At 41.3% G+C, this 16,227-nt stretch overlaps 1 protein-coding gene across 7 annotated transcripts in view; it reads left to right on the forward strand.

The window, feature by feature from the left end:
* Nucleotides 1-16,227, forward strand: part of LOC140369486 (rho GTPase-activating protein 44-like) — a 65,156-nt gene that overhangs the window by 43,176 nt on the left and 5,753 nt on the right. For 3 of the 7 annotated variants that reach the window (XM_072456837.1, XM_072456838.1, XM_072456835.1), the window contains exons 11-20: nt 626-737; nt 3,821-3,902; nt 3,978-4,058; nt 5,687-5,800; nt 7,034-7,125; nt 7,206-7,386; nt 12,289-12,306; nt 13,041-13,199; nt 14,069-14,572; nt 16,108-16,223. In XM_072456837.1, the coding sequence (XP_072312938.1) occupies nt 626-737; nt 3,821-3,902; nt 3,978-4,058; nt 5,687-5,800; nt 7,034-7,125; nt 7,206-7,386; nt 12,289-12,306; nt 13,041-13,199; nt 14,069-14,572; nt 16,108-16,223 (1,459 nt within the window). The remainder of the gene's footprint in view (nt 1-625; nt 738-3,820; nt 3,903-3,977; nt 4,059-5,686; nt 5,801-7,033; nt 7,126-7,205; nt 7,387-12,288; nt 12,307-13,040; nt 13,200-14,068; nt 14,573-16,107; nt 16,224-16,227) is intronic. The other 4 variants (XM_072456839.1, XM_072456836.1, XM_072456840.1 and 1 more) reach the window with 4 other exon arrangements.

Consider the following 16,227-nt stretch of genomic DNA (forward strand, 5'->3'; position numbering starts at 1 on the left):
TCTTAAACAGTTTGCTGCGGTCCGGACTTATTCCTCACTTTCTTAATGTATTCCTAGCGTCATAGTAATTCACCCTAATAAGTTTATAAATGCTATTCATAACTTGCAGTGGCCAAAGCAGAGTTTTATTGTCACAATAATGCAACATCTAACATACTAATAGCACATTTCCTAGTTTGTGGAGGGGGAAATGCTTTATGATTAGATGCAGATAGCACACAGCAGTATCATTTTAATCCCAAGAGCTGCCTTTACAATATATGTACTTGGGCAAAACAAGCTTGAATTCTATATCATGAAAAAATGATGTACTAATTAGCCCTTTAATAACTTTTAATAATACACACCAAACTATGCAGTAAATCACCCTTTGAAATGGATTCAGATACATCTTTGGTAGATTTAATTGCATATCATGTTACAGCAATTTAATCACAATAAATACTGTGTTGAGATAATATTTAATTGGGAGTTATAAGATAATTCTCGTGAGTGCTGTGATTTAATAATAGAACATGTGAAATGACATTGAAAAAAGCAATTAGCCATTAGCTATGTTTAAATCATTCAACAGTCAGTATGCACTTGCTATTGACGCTTCACTTGAACTTCTTTCCGATCTCAGGGTTTGTTCAGAGTGGCTCCTTCGGCCTCAAAACTCAAGAAGTTGAAAGCCTCGTTAGACTGTGGAGTGATGGACGTCCAGGAGTACAGCTCAGACCCTCACGCCATCGCAGGTAAACAACATCTCAGCCATTACGTCTGAACACTATGGAAATAAATGCATTTTTTCTATTTAGATCTACATTATTTTGCTTTTTCATGAACCATTTTATTGGTTTCAAGACAATTTGGCTTGAATTGAGAAGAAATATGTTGAGACAAGTTAGAAATACACTGAAGCACTTCTAAAAACAGCTTTAGAAACACAACTGAACCAGTGATGACATTAGTTTTCATATACGGGGGACATAAAAAGCAACAACAATAGAATTTATGATCACAGCAGCTTTATTTGTATTATAATTTTTTGTTGGCATGAGATTGTCTAATTGTCACATTGTTTATGTTTACATGCTCACCAGAATCTGATTCTTATCCATTTATGACCATTTAAGATACATTTAAATGACATGCAAACTGCAAATTCTGATTGGAGAGACCATGATCACAAAGAAATGTGATTACATGCACCAGTTCACCATCACATTTTTACAACTCCAACATCTGTTAATAATCCTCTGGGAGCATAATCAGACTGGAACACTTAATACTCATTACTAATACTAATACTAATTAGTACATTGTTGACTGTTATGTTGCCCCTGGGCATGTATTAATGATAAATAAACTGCTGCTTAAGACATTTAGTACTTAACACCCTTTCTTGCCAGTTTGAATACTTTTACATCAGAGAATTCTTCTGGAGTCAATACAAACTGGCAACTCAATGTGAGGAGCACATTCTGCTTTCTAATTGGATAACTATACATTTCATGAAATATTTAAGAGAAATACAATATATCTTTAATTTGGGCTGATTCATACATTGCAGTAATGTGCATGGTCATGTTTCTACAATGATTTACCTCAGCCGAGACAGAAAATACTTGGAAGAAAAGTGGTTGTTTTCTTTGCTGCTGACATGATTTGAGTTTAAATCAAAAAAACACAATAGCCAAAAAAAAACCTTCTGAGTTGTTATAGCTTTGTTATTGATCTTTTTTAAAAGCCTAGATAGTGCTGTTTTTGTGGAGCTGTCTACAATAACGACTCTCCCAAATAAATAAATAAAAAACCTTAGACAACAACCATTCAGACTAAATATTATTTTTAGCTTTATAATGCACGATTTTGGTTTGCAATATTCTTTACTATTAAAAATCTAATCAAGGCTAGATCAAGGCTAGATCCAATCATGTGTGTTCAGCGGTGCATGGGATGAGGCCAGAGAGATGAATCCATATCCCTCCCTAATGATCTCGTATTAAAGTAGGGCAGACTGAGCAGCCAATCTAATTTGCAGATCAACCCCCACGAGAAATGGCAGACTGAAATCTCCATGCATCTATCTATTTTTCTATCTGTCCATATTTCTCTCTCCCTCCATTTATCCCTCTTATTGCTCTCTCATCATCTCTCCCTTTCTCTCACTCTGTTTGTTTCTCTCTTTCATTTCTTTCTACCTGCCGTTTTTTCTCTCTCTGCATTCTCTCTTTCTTCTTCTTATCTCTTTCCATCTCTACCCCACTCTCTTTCTCTCACTTTCGATATTTCCTTCTCTCTCTCTGTCTTTCTTTCACACCTCTATCCATCTCAATATATTTCTCTCTCCCTCCCTCTTTCTCTACTTCTCCATCGCTCTCTCTTTTTCTCTCTTTCTTATCTATACCTCTCTATCTCTACCCGACTCTTTCTCGCTTTCTCACTCTCTATTCCTTCTCTTCTCTCTATCTCTAATTCTCCATGTCTTTCACTCCACCTGTCTCTCTACATGTCTCCCTCTCTCTTCCTCTCCCTCTATGTATCTATCCCTGTTTCTCTCTCTCTCTCACTTATCTCCAACTATTTATTTCTCTGTCTTTCCATCTCTGTCTCTTTCCATATTTAGTTCCCTCTCCCCTGTTCTTTCACACCTCTATCCATCTCTATATATCTCTCTCTCCCTCCCTTTTTCTCTACTTCTCCATATGTAGCTCTCATTCTTTCTCATCTCTTTCTACCTCTTTCGATCTGAATCTATTTCTTTTTCTGTCAACATTTTGTTCTCTATCTTATTTCTACCTATCTATTCCTCTCTTTCTGTTCCCTCTCTCCATTCATCTTTCATCTCCATCTACCTCTTTTGCCCTTTTTCTCTGTCCGTCCGTCTGTCTGTCTCTCTCCCTCTCTCTATTTCTCATCCATCTCTATCCCCCCTTCTTTCCTTTTTCTCACAACATCGCCATAGCAGCACAGAACAGAAGACTCTTACAAACAGTATCGCAGCTGTCTCCCCCCGTGAGCGATGTCCAAAGTCCCGTGTTTGTCATCTATCGCACACGTCCCCCTGGGAAATGAACGCACTGGAGCAGAGACAGGAGAAGACGGGACTAGACTCAGAGCGGTCCGGTCGGTCATCCATCGTCTCGCGTTGGAAAATTACACTGCCCCCCACAAATTCACCCAATACGGTCAATGGCGGGAAATAATTCGTAGTATATTGTGACGAAAAAAGGGAGTTGAAATATATACAACAGAAAAGGAAAGGAGCCAACATGTTTTATAGTGGATAGTGGATAGTATAGTCTTTTGTGTGGCTGTTTTAAAGCTTTCTACAGGTTTAAATCAAACTTTATATCATTGTGCATTGGCTATATGTGTTGATCAGGCTAGAGCCGACTGGGCTTGTTGAAATCATCATATTATTTCAAATGCACGAGAATTTAGCTGAATTATTTGTCATTTTGATTATTTAATTTTGACTAATGAAAGACTAATGATACCATTTTAAATTGTATTGCAAGCTGCGATACAATTTTTATGTACAATTCTTAATGATATTTTATTATCACTGCTGTCAACCTTGCTACTTGCTAAAAAGATATATATTTGTGAAGAAAATTGTTGACGCTGTTGCAGCTTTTTCTGGTGTGAAGCCAAATGGGAAATTAGTCTTTTCAATTGTTACTAATTGTTCAGCATAAAAATTGCAGTGATCAAAAATGGCATAATGTTCTCAATAATTGTCTTTTTAATTATCTAGTTATGTCAGTTTTGTTACTTCCTACAATTATGCAACCCTTTAAAATGAATGATCAAAACTTCTCTCTTTTTCCAGGTGCTTTAAAATCTTACCTACGAGAACTCCCTGAACCACTGATGACCTTTGACCTTTACAATGATTGGATACAGGCATCAAAGTTAGTGCTTGCAAAACATAATAATAAACCTTTTTGATGTAGATATCTTGTATGTCATATTATCTTGTTTTTTAGCATCCAAGACCCGGACAAGAGACTCCAGGCTCTTCTTGGCGCTTGTGAAAAACTACCACCAGCGAATGGCAACAATTTTAAGTAAGTTTTGCCCTTATCCCAACCTTTTGTACATTCATCTTTCCATCACTTTTTTTTGAAGCCTTTTGATGTCACTTTCTCCGACACCTCTCTCTTATCACAAAAGCAGTGCAGGTTTTTTTTGGATTGGCACCTGTCACAATAAAAGATAGTGAACTCTATACGACCGGTGTGTGCTTGGAGTGGCTCCTGTTGCCGTTGGCGCAGTGGAAGACTATTCAAGAAAAACTCCACACTGTTGCATCATTATCAGCAACAGTAGTCATAAATGTCAGTTCCCGTTGAGGTAAATGAAACCGTGTACTTTGGGGAGTATACCTAGACGTTGCCTCTCAATATGCTATTACCACTTTCAATTATCATCAGCGCTGCCTTGAGTGGGAATATATAAAGAAACATAGCTTTTACTCAATCAGAGCAATAAACAGAAGGGAAACTCTCAACTTCTGCAGTTGGTTATTGAAAACTTTTAAAATCTAGATATCCCTCACAATTATGTTCATGGCAGTGTGTCACAAACCACGGAGGCACAGTTGGTTAAGTGTGCTGTCCAAGGAAAGGGGTTTGAACAGGGCAATTAAACTAATTTGAATCAAATTGAGGCATAATTTTACATTTTTCATGTTCAGCTTCGGTGTTTTTAATTAGGAGGTCTTGTGCTGACGCTGTAACAGTAACAACATGTGGTTTGGGGCAGAGGTCAGACTTTGGAGGAAGAAAGTTGGCCTTTCTTTGTTTAGTTTAGTTTTATTTAGTTTTATTTGCCATTTGTACTTGTAAAACATTTGCAAAAAGCTCCAAGTGCTGAGTAAAAAACACATGAAAAAACAATAGACACTTTGACTAAAGTTTTGGCTCGTTCATATTCAGGAAAGTAATGGGGAAAGCAATTTAAAAAAACATTTCAAACACACAAAATAAAAAAACAATATAAGGAGAAAGAAAACATGATAAAATGTTTTGCCACATCGCCCAGTCACAGCTCAGTGGCTGAATATTTCGCCCCAATTATGCTCCTGCCACCAGATTTAAAATATAGGGAATCTAATTTAAGTAATATCCAACACAAGTAGTTCCATCACTCATCAAACCTCATTTGAAACGGCAGGATATGTAAATTGGCTACGTTTCCCACTATTATTTTATTGAGTGGTCTTTCACACATACTTACAGCCTGGGACACTGCAGTACTTGTCACTGCGCGAGTGCAGGGAGTATTTTTAGACGGCGGTGCTCCGTGGAGACCTGTCAGACCTGTCCCGGTGATTGCCATTCACTGCATGATGTTCATTCAACTGTGCTTCACCCACGATGAGTCATCTTTCTCTCAGCTGCTCCACAGTCACACAAACCCACTGGCCCATTTCAAACCCCCCGTATAATAACATAGTGTACATCTGGACAGGCATTATCATTATTACGGCGATATGGTTGAAAAATGACCTGATTTAGTTCAAAAGAAAGGCTGGGAAAGTGCTCTGGACAACAGTGAACATATTGTCATGAAGTTTCTCACGTTACAACCATCTCAAATGACTGTTCAACTAGTAATATCGTTTTACTTTTCTAATGTATGGACTATTTTGAGACATAATGATGCCACGGAATATTCTTTGTCTATAAAACAGGTATTTGATAAAGTTCCTCTCCAAACTCACTGATTATCAAGATGATAACAAGATGACACCTGGAAACATCGCCATCGTCCTGGGACCAAACCTGCTGTGGACGCACAATGAAGGGTAAGCTTATTGTTAAAAGCCCTAATTATTTATTTTTTTAAACTTGTTAATTTTTAAACTTCCTATAAGTTATCTGTCCTTTTCCTCTGTATCTACCTGTGTTGCAACAATGAAATGTGTGGGATGTGTGGACAATAAAGGAATATCTTATCTTATCTTATCTTAATACGGACATTTCAAACTAAATTCTAAAACGTATAATTATGATTGATATACATTAAATTTGGGTTATGTTTATATTCTCCAGCTCAATACCAGAAACAAGGAGCTGTTATACCTGTTGGTCTTGCAATTTCTTTAGTTTCTTCAAGTTTGCAACATAAAATGTAGTTTATGGATTTACTTTTCATTAAACTGTATAAACCACTCTAGCAACAAGTGTTCAATAATTTGTGCGTCACAAAGTAATCAATTTAGCAAATACAATTATACTATACAGTGCAGTAGTTTAAAAGTCCTGCAAAAATATGCCACATTGATTCACCTGCTTTTCCTTAATGTGACTTTATACACCCCCAGTAACTGGCCATCACAGAATAATAAATGTATGACCTTTTGTATTTTTAAAATAAAAATATATCTGCCCAAAAAACCATTACGTAGCACTGATTTTTGTTCCCTTTTCAAATATTTATTATAAAAGTTTTGCTCAACTTTAGATGAGATTTTTTTGCCTTTAGCCTAAAAATATGTTATATGTGTTAAAATTGCTCTCCATTAGGCTTCACTGACTCTAACATTTATTTATTTTCAAAACTGCTGCAGGAAATAATTGACGTCACAGTTAATTTAAGATAATGACATAGCACTTTAAGTTGAATAGTGGTTTTATATTGCCATTATAAATCATACATCAATTATTTATTGTTTAGCATAATATGTTTTTAGTTAACCATTATTACATCATTTTACATATTGGGAAAAAGGATAATCACCCCAAAATTTTGCCGTCCAACACAAAAGTCCAGAATTATCACAATGCTGCTTTTTTACTTTTTTACTTTTATAGATGAAATAGTTAATCAATCAGTTAAATAATCAACTGTATAACAACTGTATTGATACTAAGTTTTTTAGACAATACATATAGTTTTAGAGAAAGTCAGACTGGCTGGTCGATCTGCTCACATCTTTGCTCAACACATCATTTTTAAGACAGAAAGCTAATTCATTATTACGTGTAGTCATAATGTTATGGCTCATCATGAATAAATTGATTTTTTTTGTTTTCAGAAATATTACAGAGATGATGACAACCGTTTCTCTCCAAATCGTTGGCATCATTGAGCCCATTATTCAACATGCTGACTGGTTCTTCCCTGGAGGTGCCCCTTTATCATAAATTGTCAAACGTTATAACTGATAAATCCATACTAAATGTCTGCGTTGCGTTGTCTTTTTGTAGAGATTGAGTTCAACGTCACAGGGAACTACGGCAGCCCAGTCCACACTAACCACAACGCCAACTACAGCCTGATGCCGTCTCCGGACATGGACCAGATCGAGCGAAAACAAAATGACCAGTGCAGACGACCCCTCAGCGTTGCCACGGACAACATGATGCTGGAGTTTTACAAGAAAGACGGGTGAGGGACTATTTCATGTTTTTATTGTTAGACACGGCAAACTGGCAGCACAAATTAAAGCTACACTATGTAACTATCCTGCTTGTCTCCATGAAGATCTTATTCATTTGCCTGGAATGTTCTATAATATGGCAATAAACTTGTCTATCTCCACGGAGACAAGTAAGAAGGCATGTTTTACAAAATAGACAAGTTTGATGCTATAATGTGGAGCATTTAATACAAGCAGCTGGCAAATCTCCCATCAGAAATGTTACATAATGCACCTTTAATAATAATTATGGTAGTTGCTCTAGAACTACTTGACTGAGCCAGAAATTCAAGCAATAATTTGAGTTGCATTATGAATCCATTGTTTTTACAGTGATTGATTAGATGTCTTATTGCAATCTACATGTGCAAATAGATTTATAGAATAGAATCTAGTCAAGTACTGCTCTTGTTCTCTGGCTCGTTTGTCATCGTCAGGGTGGATCCGTAACCAACCGCCGAGATGACGTGTTAGTTTTGCAATCTTCTCTCACACCTGTACAATTTCAGCCCGTCTAGTTTTTGGACAGGGTCGAGTATTTCAAACTGGACGTCTGTCTGTTACATGTGCAAGTTTCATGAGTGAGACGGTTTCAGTGAAAAGGTGAAGATGATGGATTATAGTGTTGCTTCAAATCTAAAGAAGCACCAGCTGTGTCTTTTTCACTTTTTCCTTTCTTTCTTTGACTGTGAAGCCCTTATACACCTCGGGGTTATCAGCGCTGTGGGGAGCTGGGCTAAAGGCCGTGCTAATTAAACCTGAAGGGGGCCTAATCAATACTGGCTTTGAATAGAGACTCAATCAGAGCTCAAGGAGTCAGCGCTTTTCACTCTTTTCAAACTTAAAGATAAGATAAGATAAGATAAGATATTCCTTTATTGTCCCACATGGGGAAATTTCATTGGTGCAACGCAGGTAGATACAGAGATAGATACAGAAGAACAGATCACTTATAGGAAGTCTGAAAAACACTTTCAGTAGAAGATCTCCTATAAATAAATAAAAACTCCCATAGACAAATAAATAAATAAATACATAAATACCATTGCATGTGATCCCGACAGTAATTGCACATGAATATGTGTCACGACAGCACATAGATTGCACATGAATTTCACATGAATTGCACATGAATTCCAACAGCAATTGCACATATGACAGAGTTGCACATCAGTATTAGGTTAGGTCAGTATTGCGAGTGTTCAGTACTAACAGTTTTTGTTATAAAGTCTGACAGCAGCAGGAAGGAAAGACCTACGGAACCTTTCCTTCGCACATCGAGGGTGGATCAGTCTCTCACTGAAGCTGCTCTCCAGAGCAGAGAGAGTGTCCTGCAGGGGGTGACACTCATGGTCCAGCATAGATGTGAATCTAGCCAGGACCCTCCTGTCCCCCACCTCCTGCACCGAGTCCAGAGCACAGCCCAGGACGGAGCTGGACTTCTTGATGACTCTGTCCAGCCTCTTCCTCTCCCTCTCTGTGATGCTGCTGCTCCAGCAGGCCACACCGTACAGGAGGGCTGATGCCACCACAGAGTCATAGAAGGTCTTCAGGAGTGGCCCTGTCACTCCAAAAGACCTGAGTCTCCTCAGGAGGTAGAGCCGACTCTGGCTCTTCCTGTACAGTGCGTCTGTGTTATGAGTCCAGTCCAGTTTGTGGTTCAGATGAACACCCAGGTACTTGTATGAGTCCACTCTCTCAATGTCCCGTCCCTGGATGTTCACTGGTGAGGGGGCAGTGGGGTGGCGTCTGCGGAAATCCACCACCATCTCCTTGGTCTTCCCCGCGTTGATGAGGAGGTGGTTCCGCTGACACCAGTCCACAAAGTCCTGCGCCAGTCCTCTGTACTCCGCGTCATCGTCGTCCGTGATGAGTCCGATGATGGCAGAGTCGTCAGAGAACTTCTGCAGGACACAGCTGTCCGTGTCATGTCTGAAGTCTGCAGTGTAAAGGGTGAAGAGAAAGGGCGCGAGGACAGTGCCCTGGGGCGCCCCCACACTGCAGGTCCGAGTGTCAGACACACAGTTCCGGGCTCTCACAAACTGGGGTCGGTCTGTGAGGTAGTCCAGGATCCACTCTGCCAGGTCATACTCCACACCAGCCGTCTCCAGCTTGTCCCTCAGGAGCAGCGGCTGGATGGTGTTGAAGGCACTGGAGAGATCGAAGAACAGGATCCTCACAGAGCTGCCAGGCTTTTCCAGGTGAGAGAGAGAGCGGTGCAGCAGGGAGATGACGGCGTCCTCCACTCCGATGCCAGACCGATATGCAAACTGCAGCGGGTCCATGGCTGAGCTCACGGTGGAGCGGAGGTGGTCCAGGACTAGCCGCTCCAGTGTCTTCATCAGGTGGGACGTGAGAGCCACTGGCCTGAAGCTGTTGAGGTCTTTGGGGCGCGGTGTCTTAGGCACAGGTACCAGACAGGAGGTCTTCCAGACCTGTGGTACCACCCTCAGCTTCAGGCTCATGTTGAAGACATGCTCCATAACTCCACACAGTTCATCTGCGCAGGACTTAAGGAGCCTGGGGCTGATGCCATCAGGTCCTGCTGCCTTCCTCACTTTAATCCTCTTCAGCTCACTCCTCACCTGTGCTGCTGTGACAGTCAGTGGTTGGCAGGGGGACCGTGTGCTGGGGGGATGGGTGAGTCCAGGCGAAGTGGGGAGCTGATGGTCCGGGGCAGATAAGCGAAGAGGAACAGATGCAGGGCATTGTCCAGCTGTGGAAGAGGGAGCATGCAGCTGTGCAGGGGGAGGGGCGGGTGACCGATCAAACCTCAAGAAGTGAGCATTTAAATCATTCACCCACTGTAGATCCCCCTCTGTCTGGGCAGGGGGGATTTTGAAGCCCGAGATGGTTTTCAGGCTCCTCCACACTCCCTGAATGTTCTTTTGCTGCAGCTGCTCCTCCATCCTCCTCTTGTAGCCGGCCTCAGCCTGCCTGATCTTCCTCCTCAGCTCCTTCTGCACAGTCCTCAGCTCCTCCTTGTTCCCTGACCTGAAGGCTCTCTTCTTCTCCTTCAGCAGAGCCTTCAGTTCACGGTTAATCCATGGCTTGTTGTTTGGAAAACACCGCACCGTCCGGGAGGGAACAATGTTCTCAAAACAGAAGTTGATGTAGTCCGTGATGCACTCTGTGATGGTGTTGATGTCCTCCCCATGTGGGTCATAAAGCTCAGTCCAGACAGTGGTGCTGAAGCAGTCCCTCAGAGCCTCCTCGCTCTCAGCAGACCACATCCTCACCTCACGGGACACCACAGGCTGCCTGCGCACGATGGGTTCATACACAGGCCTCAGATGTACAAGGTTGTGGTCCGAGCTGCCCAGGGGAGGGAGGGGGGAAGAGGAATAAGCCTCCTTGGTGTTGGCAAAAAACAAGTCCAATGTTCTATTCTCTCTGGTGGGGCAGGTAACATACTGGGTGTATGTTGGTAGGACAGAAGAGGGAGAAGCGTGGTTAAAGTCACCAGAGATGAGGAAGAGAGCCTGTGGATGCTGTGTTTGCAGCCTACAAGTGCAGGAGAGCAGTGCTTCACAAGCATTTTCAGCATTGGCAGACGGGGTCACATAGACTGCGATTAAAATCACATGTGAGAACTCCCGGGGCAGATAGTATGGCCTCATGCCAATAGCCAATAGTTCAATATCCTTGTTACATAGCTGCTCCCTCACTGTGCAGTGTTCGGGTTTGGACCAGCTCGTGTTCACATATACCGCCAGACCTCCACCTCTTTTCTTCCCGGATTCTCTAGTTCTGTCCGCCCGCAGCAGATGAAAATTGTCCAAACCTACAATAGAGTCTGGCATTTCTGCTGTTAACCAGAAGGGATCTAGATTGAAATTTCTTAGAGGAAAATTTGATATTTCAAAATGATGTTGTATACATCTTTATTAATAGGAAGGCTACATGATTACTGTACACTGTATTTTGTAAAACAGTATTTGGCTGAGGCAGGTTATATATATATATTTATCCACAAGGAAAATTACAGTTTATTTTGTCAACTATATAAACACTGGAAAAACTATAATTCTATACTACAATCCTCTCTAACTGTAATAGTATTTAAGCATATTACTGAAAGTTCACAACGCCGTTACACAATCCCCAGTTGTAAACAGCAACATATTGTCTTGTTTTGTGTGAAGAAGAAAAAAACAGTGACCATGCTGTGTATCCAAAACTGTGAACAAGACCTCCAAAGTGACTGTGAAACCCTACACGTTTCCCAGTTTCCATTTGGGAATCTTTGACCTAATTATGCCTTAATGGAGCGCTAATTTTCACTCTGCGCGACATCGGCTGGAGCACCTTGGGGAGAACACATTTCACCCTTGGAAAATGCTTCGCTCATTACACTTAGTATGAGTCGCGTCTGCCTTCTGCCCCGTGCCAGGACTGTAACTCTCCTCCTCTTTTGGCTACACTTTTCTTTCCTTTTCTTTTTTCGTATGATTTATCCTTTAGGAGGGGCTGATCTTTTGCAGTATTTCCACAGATTGTGTTGAGCCTTGCATTTCTTCTTGTTAAATTATACTGTAGGTCATTGTTTTCCAACCAGGGGTGTGGGGACCCCACGGGGAACGCGTGCTCTTTTCAGGGGGTACATGAAATATTGCAGATTTAAAAGGAAGGTGAACTTGAAGAGTAGTTGAATATAAAGTTGTTTTGTAGTTAAATGACACCCTTAGATTGTTTTATGAGATTATTTCGGACATAAATATCAATGAAACAAGAACATATAATGGTAATTTCGCTAATAAACATCTAACGAGTTATAAATACCTTGTTTCTAATAATGTAACATTTGCATTAACTCTGGCAAAACTCTCAATCACACTCGTCACTGTCTCCTTATTGTCTTAACCACGCAGCATGAGGAAGATCCAAAGGTACAGTACTCTATCCTTTCCCCGCTGTGTCATTGCCTTGCTCACCCACATTTCTGCAAAGTCTTGGTTTCACAGATTTTTAAAATGGTTGTGTGACAAAACTGTGACTGTAACAAAGACGGTATATTCTCCGGTTTCTGTAGGTAGCATCTTCACCCGTCTCTTTGCAGTGGATGGACTAGTTCAGCACAATAGCCACTTGTTGCTTCGTCAGACAGACAGTGTTTGCTGTTACACTAAAGCTCATTCACTCATCCATCCTTTTGTTCTCTTCCATTTAAACCACTCTTGAGTTGGAGTTGCTCAATTGTAAACATTTCATCTTCTGTTTGTTGCAGATCATTATCGGTGTTTTGATTCCTTAGTAACGGTGCCAGATTATCGCAGTTTCATATTCTGCAATTAGAGGCAACCTTGATTTAAATGAGGTTACTTAGCACAATTACAAAGCAAAGCAAATCTAGAAATTAATAGTTCAGTGTTTCAATTTGTCTGTTTAAATAACCTATTGAGCTTTCAGATTGTTTCAAACGGTTTGCGGGTTCAGACAAATACAAATATTCATGAGTTTCAACCAACAAAGCGATTAATAATAACTTATGAATGTGTGATAAATACATTAAAAGACAAAGGAGTAAGCAAAGTAAAACTATCACCCATCCAGTCCCTCCCTGGCCCTCTTTAAAAGCAGTGTCCCACCTGCTGATTGGCTTTGCCTTTCTGTCCCACCGCAGCATGGGCATCAGGGTCATGGACACTTCCTGGGTGTCACGCAGGGGCTCACGTAAATGTTCGTCCACGCCGCCCCATGTGCACCCGCCCACCCCGCCCATCGATGAGTGCTCAGTAACCCCCTCCCCAACCCCTCCGCCCAATAGCAGCGACCGAGCCAGGTAAGAGCCAGTGTAAGACCCCCTACCCAGTCCCTTTGGCCCCGTCACGCGCACTGCCCCAAGCACTAAACCCACTTGACTTTCTTTACCCCGTCATCTGCGCCTCAACACTCCAGACCCAGGCTTTTGGCTTGTCCGTCAACACTGTCTTTTAACTTTTCAAGCTTTGACGCTTGCATAAAATCATTGCATGTGATACTTCGATGCAACATGACACCGTTTGTCCGTGTTCAGTTCTGTAGGTGCGATTTTAACAACTTTAAAACTCCATAGATTGTATTGTGGATTATTTTTCTCTTCTAAATACTTGAATTAAGAATATTTGATTTGAGTATCTTTGACTAAATGCACTTTTAGTTTGTGAAATAATGTGTAACTTATTTTTTACTTAAGTCAAACACTCAAATCAAGATCAAATATTCCATATTCAAGCTATTTTAACTGTAGCTTTTTTCTTTTTCCAGTTAATGCTCTCCTTTCTTTCAAAGTCTGCAAATATTCTACTGTTCATCCTACTGTGCATGACTGCATGAATATTGCATGTTTTCTGTTGTCATTAAGCCAGGCATTTTGACTTTTTATTGCACTAATGTTAGATGAATTTAAGTTATATTTCACGTTGTATGTATATGTATGTTTTATCCAACTAAAAGCATTATCATTTTAACTTTTTTTTTATGCTTGCATGCTGCATTTTGTTTCCCCACCCAAAATATCAATAATACTATTTCCCCTTTGTCACAATGTCGAATCAGCGCTGCCACCTGAAAACCCCTCTTCCCACACTTCTGTAACAAAATGAACTCCTCTGAATCTGAAAATGGCGCTGTCCTCTTTGAAAACCCCTTTTACTATTTCTATCATTGCAGCTCGGATGATGCGTCCTCGAATTGGTCGGACTCCTGTTACACTTACCCCTCCCCTGACGAGGAGAGGCCACCGCCCCCTTACCCTTACTCCTCCTCCCTCCCCTCTTCCTCCTCTGGCTCTGCTTTTTCTGCCCCTCATCACCACTTCTACACCCGACCACCCCCTAGTATGCGCCCTGCTGCCCCAATCCCAGAGCCTGTTTCCCCGCCTGGCCCATCCCCTCCTCCGCGCTGGTCCGTTTTTAGCCCCCCTCCGCTCTCCTCCGCTTTCTGCTCTCTTGACGTCAACTCTAACCCGAAATCCAGTTCCCTGTCTGAACCTCAGCATGCGCCCCTCGCCTCTGAATCGAACGGTTCGAGCCTTTATATCAAACCTCCACTCGTTCTCACACGCCACGATCTATTCCCAAACTGCCCCCCTAGACCCTCCAGCACCCCCCTGTCTGCCCCCCCTCCGTGGTCGGCCTGTGCTTGTACCAAAGACAGAGGCGCCAGGCTGAATAGGTAACTATTAATGCTGAAATCGAATTAGTGGAGCTCACTAAAATCATACCAAAGCAAAAAAGTTATGATGCAATTGCTCCACGTGCACACAGGTATTTTTACTCATTTTAGTTCATGTTTATTGTAGACGTAGATGTTCTGCAACTTGCACAATTACTAAAACCAACAGGAATTGTTCAGGTTGATACACCACAAAGCGTAACTCAGTCCTCACTAAGTAGTAAACAAGTGAAGTTTGAATTGATTTAAAGGGCACTGCGTATGTTTGCCTTGAATTTTCCACTAATTGTCATAAAATCTCCAACAACACAAGCAGTTGACTCTTCCAAAAGTGTTTTTGCCAACAAAAAGGCAATGCCCCCCCGCAAATGTTTCATACAAATCCATCTCAATCTCCTTTTTTATTATTCGACCTATGAAACTTGTGTCTGCACTTGTGTCCTAACGAAATAATGAAATAATAGATTACAGTCCCCTATTCTAAAGACACGCCCCCATGCCTGGATTCAAATATGGCCCTCGTAGAAAAATATGATTGCCCATCACTGATTTAGACCACTGTAGAACATTTTCATGAGACAAGCAGGTGACGGACCCTTCACCAGAAAGCGTACATAGTGCCCCTTTAAGATTTGAAATGCATGTACAAGGCAAAAATAATGCCGATTTGCAGCATTTGATTGACCTTTCCTCATTTTCTCATTTGTTCTATATTTCTTTGGTTTTACAGTGTAGCAAGCATTAGGGTTCTACCCAGACAACCCACTGCCCATGGAGAAAGTCTCCAGGGATTGAGTGAATTGAATCGCGGCGTCTGAAAGGATTGGCTGTGCAGCTCCTGTCTGTTTGACTGTCTCTCTTATTTCCTGTGTTTGAGATACCTGTCACTCAACCTTAATCAATACTCATTAGGAGCTGCCACCTACTGTTATCCCCCCACCCCCTCTTTAATTTAAGAGCTGCGTATGCAATCTATACAACTTTCCATGTTGGCGGGAGATTCTGGACCCGTTACTAGGCAACAAAGGAAATCCAGAGCTTGCAGTGAATGCTATTATAAAGGGGGCGTTAATGAGTCAGAACCCGTCAGAGCCGATTGTGACATGAGGATGCCTTTTCAGCACAAAACAACATGGAAAGAAATCATCCATTATTTATGCTTTACATTTTTACATTAACGTCTTAAATATAGCATGCTCATTCATCCCTCCATGTCTCATAATAAAATAACAGGCAGATGGTGCAGACTAGTTATGTTCTGACCTTCATGTCCCATTGGCATTCAGGCTGCGCTGCACTATAAAAATATATCCATTAAGCATCGGTTTACGTCGTTTTTTTTTTTTTTTAAAGCTTCTGCTCCTTTGAAGGCAAAGATGTCTTGAGTGCAGCTGTAGTCACCAGCACAGTGACGATATACTGTGCCCTTTTATATATTACAATAAATAGGAAGGATTCACAGAAGCAGAGTTGATATGAGTTCATCTTAGTTTCAAGTTTGATTGTCTCATTGGTTTGGTTTATGTCCTTCTCAGCACGCTGAAGAACAAGGAGCTGTCTCCGGTTATTGGGCAGAAGGGGCTCCAGGGAACAGTGACCTCTTGTGGCCCTTCACAGCTCTCAGAACACAGCCCACATTCACTAAGAAGAGGTAA

Source organism: Eucyclogobius newberryi, unplaced genomic scaffold (assembly GCF_026437365.1).
Source record: "Eucyclogobius newberryi isolate DKJ021-1_F unplaced genomic scaffold, fEucNew1.0.hap1 SCAF_20, whole genome shotgun sequence".
Classification (NCBI taxonomy): domain Eukaryota; kingdom Metazoa; phylum Chordata; class Actinopteri; order Gobiiformes; family Gobiidae; genus Eucyclogobius; species Eucyclogobius newberryi.